Raw genomic sequence first — 12,032 nt, forward strand, 5'->3', positions numbered from 1 at the left:
CCCAACATGGCTCTTGATCTCACAACTCTGAGATCAAGATCTGAGCCAACATTAAGAATCAGATGCTTAACCAATTGAGTCACCCAGGCACCCCCAAAATTGGTGAATTTTTTAAAACCCAAGACATTCGTATTTCAGAAACCAGTTTTCTTCTAAATCAGTAATAAAAATAAATGGAAACTTTTATACCCATCTTATGAGTGATAAATTAAATATGCAATTTAGCTGGGTGAAGTCCATTGAAATCAATATTAAAGCCCCCAAAACAGCCAAATTACATTCTGCCAATTGAACACCACCACCACCACCCCTTTTTAAGGATTTTATTTATTTATTTGAGAGAGAAAGAAAGTGAGAGAGCACAAGCCAGGGGAGAGGCAGAGGGAGAAGCAGACTCCCCACTGAGCAGGGAGCCCAATGCAAATCTCAATCCCAGGACCCTGGGAACATGACCTGAGCCTAAGGCAGATGCTTAACTGACTTAGCAACCCAGGTGCCCGCCAATTGAACATCACTGGAAACAGACTGGGACTGTAAGGAAGATACTATATAAACAGGAAAAGGAATAGTTTAGGTAATAATTTTGAGTTTTAGAATATGCTACATATTTTCAAAACATATACTAGAATTATATAATTAGCTTACCACTTTAAGTAAATGGCAAAGGATATTAAACTCCACTCAAGGGGCACCTAGGTGACTCAGTGGTTGAACATCTGCCTTTGGCTCATGGCGTGATCCTGGAGTCCAGGGATTGAGTCTGGCATCAGGCTCCTCGCATAGAGCCTGCTTCTCTGCCTATGTCTCTGCCTCCCTCTGTGGCTCTCATTAATAAATAAATAAAATCTTTTTTAAAAAAATTTAAAAATTAAAAAGTTTATAAAAAAATAATAAACTCCACTCAACTATTTGGCAGCAAGGAGAAAAAAAGAACTCCAGACCAATTTAAAAGAAGAGATGAGAGAAGTTGGTAGAGGTACATTCTAGACTCACTAGCTAGGCTTAGAAATACATTTTCCATAGAAACATCATTGTAAGAGAGAATTAGTCATTTTAATAATACTTCCAGATCTAGGTTAGCAGTAGTATCAAACAAAGAAACTAGTATTTAACAAACACACTCCTTTCTTTTCATTCCCCTCTCTCCAGTGCAGATTTTAAAACACCTTTATTTATTTCTCTAAAATAAGTAAGTAAATAAATCTTTTTTTTTAAAGATTTTATTTATTCATAGAAACACAGAGAGAGAATGAGAAGCAGAGACATAGGCTGAGGGAGAAACAGGCTCCATGCAGAGAGCCCGACATGGGACTCCATCCAGGGTCTCCAGGATCACACGCCCTGGGCTGCAGGCGGCACTAAACCGCTGCGCCACAGGGGCTGCCCTAGTAAATAAATCTTTAAAAAAAAAAAAAAAGTTAAATACATACCTGCAAAAAAATAAAAAATCTACAACATAGGCTTAATACTCATAAAATTGTAGGGTTTTATTTCATTTTGCCTGTCTTCTAATTAAATTACAATGAATATGCATTACATGTATAACTATTTAAAGTACATTTTTTAAGCATAAGTACATTCTATATACTAAGTCACTCTTAAAAATCATTGAGGTTTGGGCACTTGGCTGGCTCAGTCAGCGGGATATGTGTCTTTTGATCTCCGGGCTATAGTTTCAGGACTCACGCTGGTTATAGAGAGTACTTAAAAATAAAATCTTTATTAAAAAAATTTTTTTAAAGATCACTGGGGTTCCCCAATACCTATAGAATTAATTCCAACTCTTAGTATAATTCTTCACAAAATGACATTAACATACTCCCCACCGAGCTTCGCATTTTCTACCTCAGCCAGTGAATATGCGAGGCTAATTTTTAAAATCACTGATCTCTGATAGTGCCTAGCAAACAGCACAGTTCAAATACTATATTGTGTAATATAGAGAATATTGTGAAATCGATAATATTTATAATGTGTATATAAAATACTCATGATAAATCATCTTAAAATTATAAAGTTAGAATATGTCATCAATATGACAACACAGTTACATTCCCAAACTATAGAACACAAATAGTGGACATACTTGAAACAAAAACTTAGTATAAACTTGAGGGAGTACATGTTTGGCAGCAATTCTTACTTATGTATATATACTGAAAAAGAAGTATTAATTTCAAATACTTTCAACCTCTAAATAGCAAATATATTTTTTTTCTTTTTAAGATTTATTTTAGAGAGAGAGAGAGAGAGAGAGCACGAGTGGAAGGAGCAGAGGGAGAGAAACTCAAGCAAACTTCAGGCCAAGTAGGGACCCCAACACAGGGTTCAAGCATAGGACCCTGAGATGGAACCAACAGTTGAATGCTTAACCAACTGTGCCACCCAGGTGCCCCTGGATAGCAGATAGTCTTAAGGGGCCTCTGATCCCATGGGGGCAAAGGTGTACAAATCCCTGCTTACTAGTTAGCAAGCTAATGTATCTCTGTAAATTTTTCTGGTGAGGTGGAGGTCCACTAAGGATCTATGGCATAAAGGAAAAAAAAAAAAGATTAAAAACCATCACTTTAAGAGAAATGTAGCTTCTGTCTTAGTGTCAATGACAAGGTAATGAACATTGGCAAATGAAATGAATGTCTGTACTCCTAGAAGGAGCAGGGGAAAAAATGGAAAGTACAATAAGTACCAAGAGACAGTCTGATTTTTTTGTCATCCAAAAAAAAAGTGTGATTGATTGGAAACCCAAATGCTAAGCATATCGCTAGGTACAAAAAAGGCGGACACTGTCCTCTCCTTATTTGTTTGTTTGTTTATTTATTTATTTATTTATTTATTTATTTATTTATTTATTTATTTATTTATTTATTTTATTCCTCTAGTGCCAGCCTGCTCTAGTAACACTGAAAGTTTGAAGTGCCGTCATTTACAATTAGGCAGATTGAATGGGGAAAGGAAGAATTTATAAAGTTACACATTTCCTAAGAAAAATAAATTGTTCTATAAACTTAAATGTATTTTACAATCACTGTCACTACATGAAAATCTTAGTCAAAACTTAGATTTCCTCAATTATAAAATGAGAACAAAAACACTGAATCAAAGAATCAAGGATGGACTTACTCAAACTTTTAAAATGTTATATATTGAGATAAAATAGAAGTAAAACCTATTAAAGTCAGAGAATAGATTTTATCAGAGATATTCCTGGGGCCCCTTAGTGGCTCAGTCAGTTAAGCATCTGCCTTCAGCTGGGGTCATGATCCCAAGGTCCCTGAGTGGGCTTCTGCCTCTCTCCTTCTCATGCTTTTGTGCTCTCTCTCTCTCTCTCTCTCTCTCTCTCTCTAAATAAATAAATAAATAAATAAATAAATAAATAAATAAGTAAAATATTTTAAAAATAAGAGATTCTTAATATTGATACTTTGTACTATATATATATATATATATATATATTAAAGATTTTATTTATTCATGAGACACGCAGAGAGAAGCAGAGACACAGGCAGAGGGAGAAGCAGGCTCCATGCGGGGAGCCTGATGCGGGACTCAATCTGGGGACTCCAGGATCACGCCCTGGGCTAAAGGCAGGTGCTAAACCAGTGAGCCACCTGGGCGTCCCTACTTTGTACTATAATTGCGTAACAAAGGTAAGATATTTTTTGTTTCAAAACCTAAAATTTCCCACTTGACTTTAAATGAATTCAAATGTATGGTCTTTCATGTACTATTATTGAAATTGAAGATGTGTTAATATCAAAATACAGTTCAAGGCAGAAGAAACCTTCCTTCTCCTCACCATCTGGTACATTTTTTTTTATTCTTATTCTACTAATACATAATCTTTTACCCAGAAAACTTAATGGTTGTAAAGCTCTGGATAGAAAGAAGACTCAAGTGATATATCTAAAAAGAAATGCATTACATTGTTAACAATTCACCTTTTTTTTTAAGTGGCTCCATGCCCAATGTGGGGCTTGAACTCCGGACCCTAAGATCAAAAGTCTCATGCTCGGGCAGCCCGGGTGCGTCAGCGGTTTAGCGCCGCCTTCCACCTGGGGCGTGATCCTGGAGACCCACCCACTCCCTGCATGGGGCCTGCTTCTCCCTCTGGCTGTCTCTGCCTCTCTCTATATGGGTCTCTCACGAATAAATAAATAAATCTTAAAAAAAAAAAGTTGCATGCTCTACTGACTAAGCCAGCCAGGTGCCCCTCAATTCACTTCTTTAAAGAAATGAGGTCCTCAAATTAAGCAGTTTTCTTCCCTCAGTCCCTCACCACGTAATATCCTATATTATTAAAAAACACAAAATTCTACCCAAGTGCTTAAATATAAATAGCCCAAGAGAGAATGGTAGGAAATTAAAAGTCAAAGAGGAAAACAGCCACATTTAAGCTAAGAGAGATAACTCAGAATGTCTTTATATATAAAATTTGGGAACAAAATGGTTTTCTCCCAAGCAGTCATGTTCTTCATTCCCTACCAAATGATGTCCTTGAGTCCATGCCTAATATCTCAGATCCTTTTTTCCTTCTGGTATCCATTCTCCTGGCTTTTAAGGACATTTGCTTAACAAATAGCTTACTTTTTTTTTAATTTCTGAAATTTATTTAGGATATGTTATAACAGTTCTTGCTCTACTGTTAAGATATAGAGCAGAAATAGAAATCACACTAAGCAGGTTATGAAAAATTTATAAACAAGACCTATACACTAAAAACTACAAAACACTATTGAAAGGAATTTTAAGACCTAACAAATGGAGACATAACGTTCAAGCATTAGAGAACTCGTTATTATTAAACTTTCCCAAATTCCCCAAATTATTCTCTAGATTCAACAACAATCCCACCCAAAATCTCAAAAAGCTTTTTTTTTTGTTTTTGGTAGAAATTGACCAAAACCAAAACCTTATTTGGAAATGCAAAATATTAAAATAAAAATAAAAATAAAAATAAAAAAATTTAAAAAATTAAAAATTAAAAAATAAATAAAATAAAAAATTTAAAAAAATAAAAAAAGGAAATGCAAAATAATTTAAAAGTTTCAGAAAACAAGGGCAAAGTTTGAGGCCTTACACTAGATGATTTCAAGACTTACCATACAAAGACAAACCATAAGAGACTCTTAACTTTAGTAAACAGATTCAGGGTTGCTGGAGGGGATGGATATCCAGTTATCATCCATAATTGGATGGCAGGCATTAATTGGATGACGGGCATTAAGAAGGGCACTTAGTAAAATGAACACTGAGTGTTATATGCAACTGATGAATCAGTTCTACCTCTGAAGCCAATAATTAAAAAAAAAAAAAAAAAAAAGACTTACTCTAAAGCAACAGCAACCATGACAGTATATGACATAATGGAATAAAACTGAGCTCAAAAGTCAGTAGAGCATGCGACTTTTGATCTCAGGGTCCTGAGTTCAAGCCCCACATGGGGCATGGAGTCACTTAAAAAAAGGGTTAATTGTTAACAATGTAATGCATTTCTTTTTATTTATTTTTATTTATTTTATTTTTTTAAGGGGGCTGTAAGAAATAATCACTTTATTCAATATTATAGTTGTGGAAATGGGAGTATATTTTCTTTAAGAAATGAAAAACTAAGAAGAAAATGCCACTAAACATCATTGGTGTGCCAGTACAGGCCAGCAGGAGAAATACTGTGAGAAGTTTGTCTCTTTGATACCAAGAAGACAATTCTAGTTCAAGCTTTAATATGATTCCTATTTCTCAAGAGATGCTTCTTTTCTGCTGCTTCACTCTTTTTCCATATTTCACATCAGAGGATTGGTACGGCCTTTAAAACTTCATTAACAGGAGCAAATCCAATATCTACAGATTTTTTTGTCAAAAGGCATTTTTTAACCCATCAGGTAGCCCGGCAGTTTCATTTTCATGAATACTCTAGCCATGAAAAAACTCAATAGGACACAGACGAATCCAACGAATAGAAGTAGAAATCTACTGAGTTTTGGAATGTTTGGTGCATTCGATCGGTCCAGGATTATGCAACCTAAACCTCCCATTGTAAACAGGAAGCTGGATGCAAGTCCTTCCATAATATATTGTCCATTTACTCTGTAGGCCAAGAAAGCTACTGGTCTCTGATGTCCATGTTCATCAGTCATAGTACCAACACCTGGAGGTTCAACAATAACATCATAAATTATTCCTCCGGTGATGAGGAAGTAAGACACCACCACCAGAGCACACACCGTCATGGCCGACCACATGTGCACCCAGGGCGGCTTCTTCAGCTTCAGGTTGGGGCATTCGAGCACTGAGAACGCGACGCGGTACAAGATCTCCATGTTGGTGGCGGCAGGGCTGCATTTCTTTTTAGATATATCATTGAGTTTTCTTTCTATCCAGAGCTTTACAACCATTAAGTTTTCTGGGTAAAAGATTATGTATTAGTAGAATAAGAATAAAAAAATGTATCAGATGGTGAGGAGAAGGAAGGGTGTCTGGGTGGCTCGGCTGGTTCTTGATTTCAGGTTAGATCACAATCTCAGGGTTGTCAGCACAGTCTGCTTGAGGTTCTTTCTCCCTCTTCCTCTACCTACCCCTCCCCACACACACATGTTCATGCTCCCTCTTTCTCTCTCTTTCAAATAAATAAAATCTTTAAACAAACAAACCACCCCATACATACATGTTCAAATGATTTGTTACAAAGGAACTAAGGGGGTACGCCTGGGTGGCTCAGCAGCTGAGTGCCTGCCTTCAGCCAAAGGGCATGATCCTGGAGTCCCAGGATCAAGTCCCACATCTGGCTTCCTGCATGGAGCCTGCTTCTCTGCCTGTGTCTCTGCCTCTCTCTCTGTCTGTCTCTCATGAATATATAAACAAAATCTTAAAAAAAGAAAAAAAGGAGGTAAGGGTAATTCAACAGGAAAATGATAGTCTTTTCAACAAATGGTACCAGAAAAAAAGGAATATCCATATGCAAAACAAATAAATAAATAAATAAAAAGACTTTCTACCCTCACTTATATCACATACAAAAATTACCTCTAAATGGACAGAGATAGGGCACCTAGGGAGGCTCAGTGGTTGAGCGTCTGCCTTCAGACTCGGGTCATGATCCCAGGGTCCTGGGATCAAGTTCCACACTGAGATCCTCATAGGGAGCCACTGCCTATGTCTCTGCCTCTCTCTCTGTGTCTCTCATGAATAAATAAAATCTTTAAATAAATAAATAGAGATATAAATGTAAAAAATAGGGTGTGTGGTGGCTGAGTTGGTTAGATGCCCAACTCTTGGTGTCAGCTCAGGCCAGAATCTTGGGGTCCTGGGATTAAGCTCCATGTTAGGTTCCACACTCAGCAGGGAGTCTTCTTCTCCTGTCCCTCTCCCTCACACTGCTCATCCAATCTCTCTCTAAAATAAATAAATAAATTTTTAATAAATGTAAAAACTAAAACTATAAACCTTCTAGAAGAAAACATTTGTGGACCTTGAGTTAGGCAAAGATTTCTGAGATAAAACACAAAAAGCATAATCCATAGCAGAATAGATGTATAAATTAGACTTCATCCAAATTTTTTATGTGAGAGGGCAAATAACAGAAAAAATTTAAAGACTCTTGCAATAGTTAAAAAGACAAACATTTCAATTTAAAAATAGGCAAAAGATTTCAACAGGTATTTTACTAAAGAAGATATTCCAACTGCAAATAAGCACATGAAAAGATATTCAATATCATTAACCACTAAAGAAATGCAAATTCAAACTATAAGGAGATATCACTATACAACTATTAGAATAGCTAAAATGAAAGGTCTGATGCGATTGAGTGACTCTTGATGTTGGCTCAAGTCATGATCTCATGAGTCATGGGATCGAATCCCACATTGGGCCTTATACTTGCTGTGTGTGGAGTCTGCTTGGGATTCTCTCTCTCCCTCTCCCTCTGCCCATCCCACTGGTGCTCAATCTCCCTAAGATAAATTAATTTAAAAAAAAAAAAAAAAAGGATGCCTGGGTTGCTCAACAGTTTGGCGCCTGCCTTCAGCCCAGGGCTTGATCCTGGAGTCCTGGGATCAAGTCCCACATCTGGCTTCCTGTATGGGGCATGCTTCTCCCTCTGCCTGTCTCTGCCAATCTCTCTCTCTTTATGTCTCTCATGAATAAATAAACAAAATCTTAAAAAAAAAAAAAAAAGACTGACAATACTAAGATACAGAATGTTGGTAAGAATGTGGAGAAACTGGAACTCTAAATCATAGCTTTGGTAAAGATTTTAGTGGTTTTTTATGAGATGAAACACGTATTTTTATCACACTAACCAAGAGAAACAAAAACATTATGTCCAAACAAACAGAATACAATGTTTATAACAACTTTATTCATAATAGGTAAAACCTGGAAACAACCCAAAGTCCATAATCTGGTAAATAGATAAATAATTTGTAATAGTCTATACCAATGAAATACCACTCAGCAATACAAATGGTCCAACTAGTAATATGCACAACAATGTGGGTGAATCTCAGACGCCCTGTACTAAGTGCAGGAAGCCAGGCATAAAAAACTGTAAGCCATAAATGATCCCATTTACCTTAACTTCTAGAAATGGCAAAACTAGAGATCAATGACTGTTAGGGAGTTTGGGAAAAGGAGGTTGACTACAAAGGGGTATAGGGGACTTTAGGTGATAGAAATGTTCTATCATTGGTGGTTACATCACTGCCCACATTTGTCAAAATTCATCAAATCGTGCAACTAAAATTGTTGTAATTTTATTTTATGTAATTGTAAGTTTATTGTATGTAAATTATATCTCAAAACTGATTACAAAAAAAGTAACGGATTCACATTTTATTCTGTTTCATAATTACAAAAAAAGAACTTTAAAACAAGCATTCTTAGTTTGAAATTCAAGGATGAACTATATTGTACACAAAATTAACACCAATTAAGATTTGGAGCAATTTATCTTATGAAATATACAGCAGAGATTGTTTTCATTACTAATTCATCTTAAAACTCAAAGAAAACTCAAGATTTGCCAGAATCTATCCAGATCTATTACAGAAAGAAGAAAAATACAACTACTCACTTAAACAAGCCATAACAACTTCAACTATAAAAAGTGTTATTTAAAAAAAATTGTTATTTTAATGCATTTCAGCATTAATTACGATAGTGAGTTTTTAACTAGTTAAAAGAAAAAAAAAGGTTTTGTTTTTTTTTTCAAATTAGGACTTCCTAAAACATATACTTTGGGTAATAAAATTATATACTTTTCAGCAACAAGGATTATCATAAATTACTCACAGATACTGAAGAAAGATGTAAAGCAAGAATCAAAATTCTGGTGTGCATTCTGCTTTCAGATGCTTTGACAATACTATTGCACTGCTAGCTGTAAAGTACAGTAGTGCAATAAAGTCAGAGCATTCGTTAGCAGAAATTGGTAGGAAAGGAACACAAAAGCATCTTGCATCAGTTGAAGCTTCAATGTGAAAAGAATTTAAAGAAGGGTTGCCATTTTGGACAGAAAACATCCAAAACCTAAGAACATGTATATCAATGTTAAAAAGAAAGAACTGAACTTAAATATCAAAATAATAGTTTTCTGATGACTAACTTACGATTAATATTCAACAGAAACATAGAGAAAGGAATTTTGTAAATACGTCCTAAGCTTTGGAAGTTATTAACATGGGTATTGTTACTACCTTAAGACTAGTATTAACAAAACCGGTTATAATTACTACCAAGGCAAAGTCGTGAAAACTACGTTTTGCTGAAATGTGTTGTTCAGCTCCCCCATTGAAACTGACTGATTAAGTAAGCATATCAGAGAAAACAAATGAAAAGTAAAATAAGTTTCCTCAATCTCTAAATAATCTTTCTGGAATCTAAACTACAATAAACTAAAAAGCTCTTAACCATCTTATGGCTTCTTACCTCAAAAGTTTACAGACTCCCAGGAAATTAATGTCCTAAATAAGACGCTACCTAAGGGAATACTATGGAAGGGGATTTTAAGATTTCAATTAACCCCTAAAGATCTGAAATATAGGAAGAAATCATCTCTATTTCCTCATATGTACAAAAATCACAGAAGAAATAATAATGGTACAGAGGGAGGTTCTGAGATTTATGAATAAGGTTTTCTTGGATTCAAGCCAACTATCATTATCCTAACCTTTTAACTGGTAAGAAACCATTTATATGTCAGATATAAACCCAGAAATAGAAATAGTATCACAGTATCCCACTGTACTTTTGTGCACTATCACTAGTGGTACCTTAAAAGAACACTAGGCAAATACCACTTGAACCAGTAAGTGAAAGGAAAAAAGACAACAAAGATTACACTACAATGAGCTTATTCCTCCCTTAATAATGTTGATTGATGCAAAAATACTCTCCATTACTTTCACTAAACTAAATAAGTCTAGTTCAGCTACTTAGATTCAACCCCCTAAAAAATAAATTAAGGATAGCTGGAACATGAGTAAGTGACTTGACCTCAAATCCTAGGCCACATAACTCAGGTATTAGAATAGTTCAATTCTACTAGCCAAGGATCAGGTTTTAAAGATAAGTGCTTCAGAGACAAATGTTTAATTTTCTGGACTAGAAGTTAATTCAAACAAGAAAAATATGAAATATTTTAAAAATGAGAACCAGACTGACTACAAAATTAGAATAAGTACTTTCTTTTCAAAGTTAAATAGTATCCACTCTCTTTCATTTATTAAATTTTTAACATTAGTTCTTCAACAAATCCTTTATTTGAGTAATGTAGAACCAAAACTCAGTGAAGTGTATAGGAAATTATTTCTTTCCAATCTTACAAACTAAACCATAATAAACCAGTTCATAGATACATTTTAAAGCACATGGCAAATCTGAAGATGAGACATAACCATCTTTTACTATCCAGTCAAGAGAAAGCAGTAACAACAAAACTATAATAGTTCAAATACATTTTTTTAAACCCAGATGATTATGGAAACAAACTAATAACTTTAAGGGGGGGGGGGGAAGGCTACTATTAGGTTACCTGCAAATAATTTAAGACTTGCTTTCTTCTCATCTCTTAAAAAGAATTTTTAAAACTACCCCATTATTCAAACACCTAAAAGCTTAAGAATCTTGCTATCTTATAATTTTCTAGAACTTTTTTTCAGGATGTACACTCAATCATTTTCTTCTTAAATTAAAATGTGCTCAATCTAAAAAAAAAAAAAAAGTACCGTGAGAATATTGACTTTCATGCAAAGTCCAAAAAAGTCTTAATTGGTACCTCAAAAATAAACAGCCAACTTGAGGGGGGAGAAAAACTGCTAAAAGCAGAATTACTACCATTTACCATCTTACAATTAGGCAGAAATATCCATCCAAAGGGAGGAATTCAGAATGGGGAAAGGAGCAAGACACTTAAACATTTATGCCTGTTGACAGAATCAAACTAGGATACTTGACATGTTTTTGGTTCTTTTGTTTCTTTGTTTAAAGACAGTTAATTATAAAAAAATAATAATAATAACAAAACTTTAAGCTAAAAGTTCATTATTACAGATTTGGAAAAGGGCAAAAAATTCTTCCTTCTTCACTGCCATCCCCGCCTCCATGCCATCCCCCACAGACTCTCACAAAGAAAATTAAAACTCAAAATTGTTATAATCAACCGAAAGCCTTCAAATCAAATTTATATATGATAGGCACTAAAATTCATGAATACATCAAAAGAAAATAAGATATATCAAGCTCTCACATTTTCTAGAGGTGGGAATGGGGGTGAGTGTGATACTCAATTTCTTCCAGGATCACAAGTGTGGATGTTAAAGTGACCCAAGGTTCAGCCTGGAGAGAACAGCACTGGCCACAAATGATACCTAAGCTGTAATGCCAGGGGTTGGGTAGGGGGGTAGCGGATTACGATGGAGGAGAAAGATTTGAGCTTTTTTTACTTAACTTTGTTATTTTTAACAACAACAACAACAAAAAAAAAAAAAAACCCGACAGGTGTTCAATGATGGGCGCGTCCTCCAAACTCCGCATTT

At 35.1% G+C, this 12,032-nt stretch overlaps 3 protein-coding genes across 4 annotated transcripts in view; 1 reads left to right on the forward strand and 2 right to left on the reverse strand.

Moving 5' to 3' along the window:
- Nucleotides 1–12,032, forward strand: part of PRR11 (proline rich 11) — a 63,377-nt gene that overhangs the window by 26,483 nt on the left and 24,862 nt on the right. The gene's annotated exons all lie outside the window — the stretch shown is intronic.
- The window catches only part of SKA2 (spindle and kinetochore associated complex subunit 2), a 37,002-nt gene that overhangs the window by 23,910 nt on the left and 1,060 nt on the right, over nucleotides 1–12,032 (reverse strand). The gene's annotated exons all lie outside the window — the stretch shown is intronic.
- LOC129508239 (oligosaccharyltransferase complex subunit OSTC-like) lies at nucleotides 5,525–6,591 on the reverse strand. Its single transcript, XM_055323251.1, has one exon. The coding sequence runs from the start codon at nucleotides 6,390–6,392 to the stop codon at nucleotides 5,868–5,870; it is 525 nt and encodes a 174-aa protein (XP_055179226.1). The 5' UTR covers nucleotides 6,393–6,591; the 3' UTR covers nucleotides 5,525–5,867.

Source organism: Nyctereutes procyonoides, unplaced genomic scaffold (genome assembly GCF_905146905.1).
Source record: "Nyctereutes procyonoides isolate TBG_1078 unplaced genomic scaffold, NYPRO_anot_genome, whole genome shotgun sequence".
Lineage (NCBI taxonomy): Eukaryota > Metazoa > Chordata > Mammalia > Carnivora > Canidae > Nyctereutes > Nyctereutes procyonoides.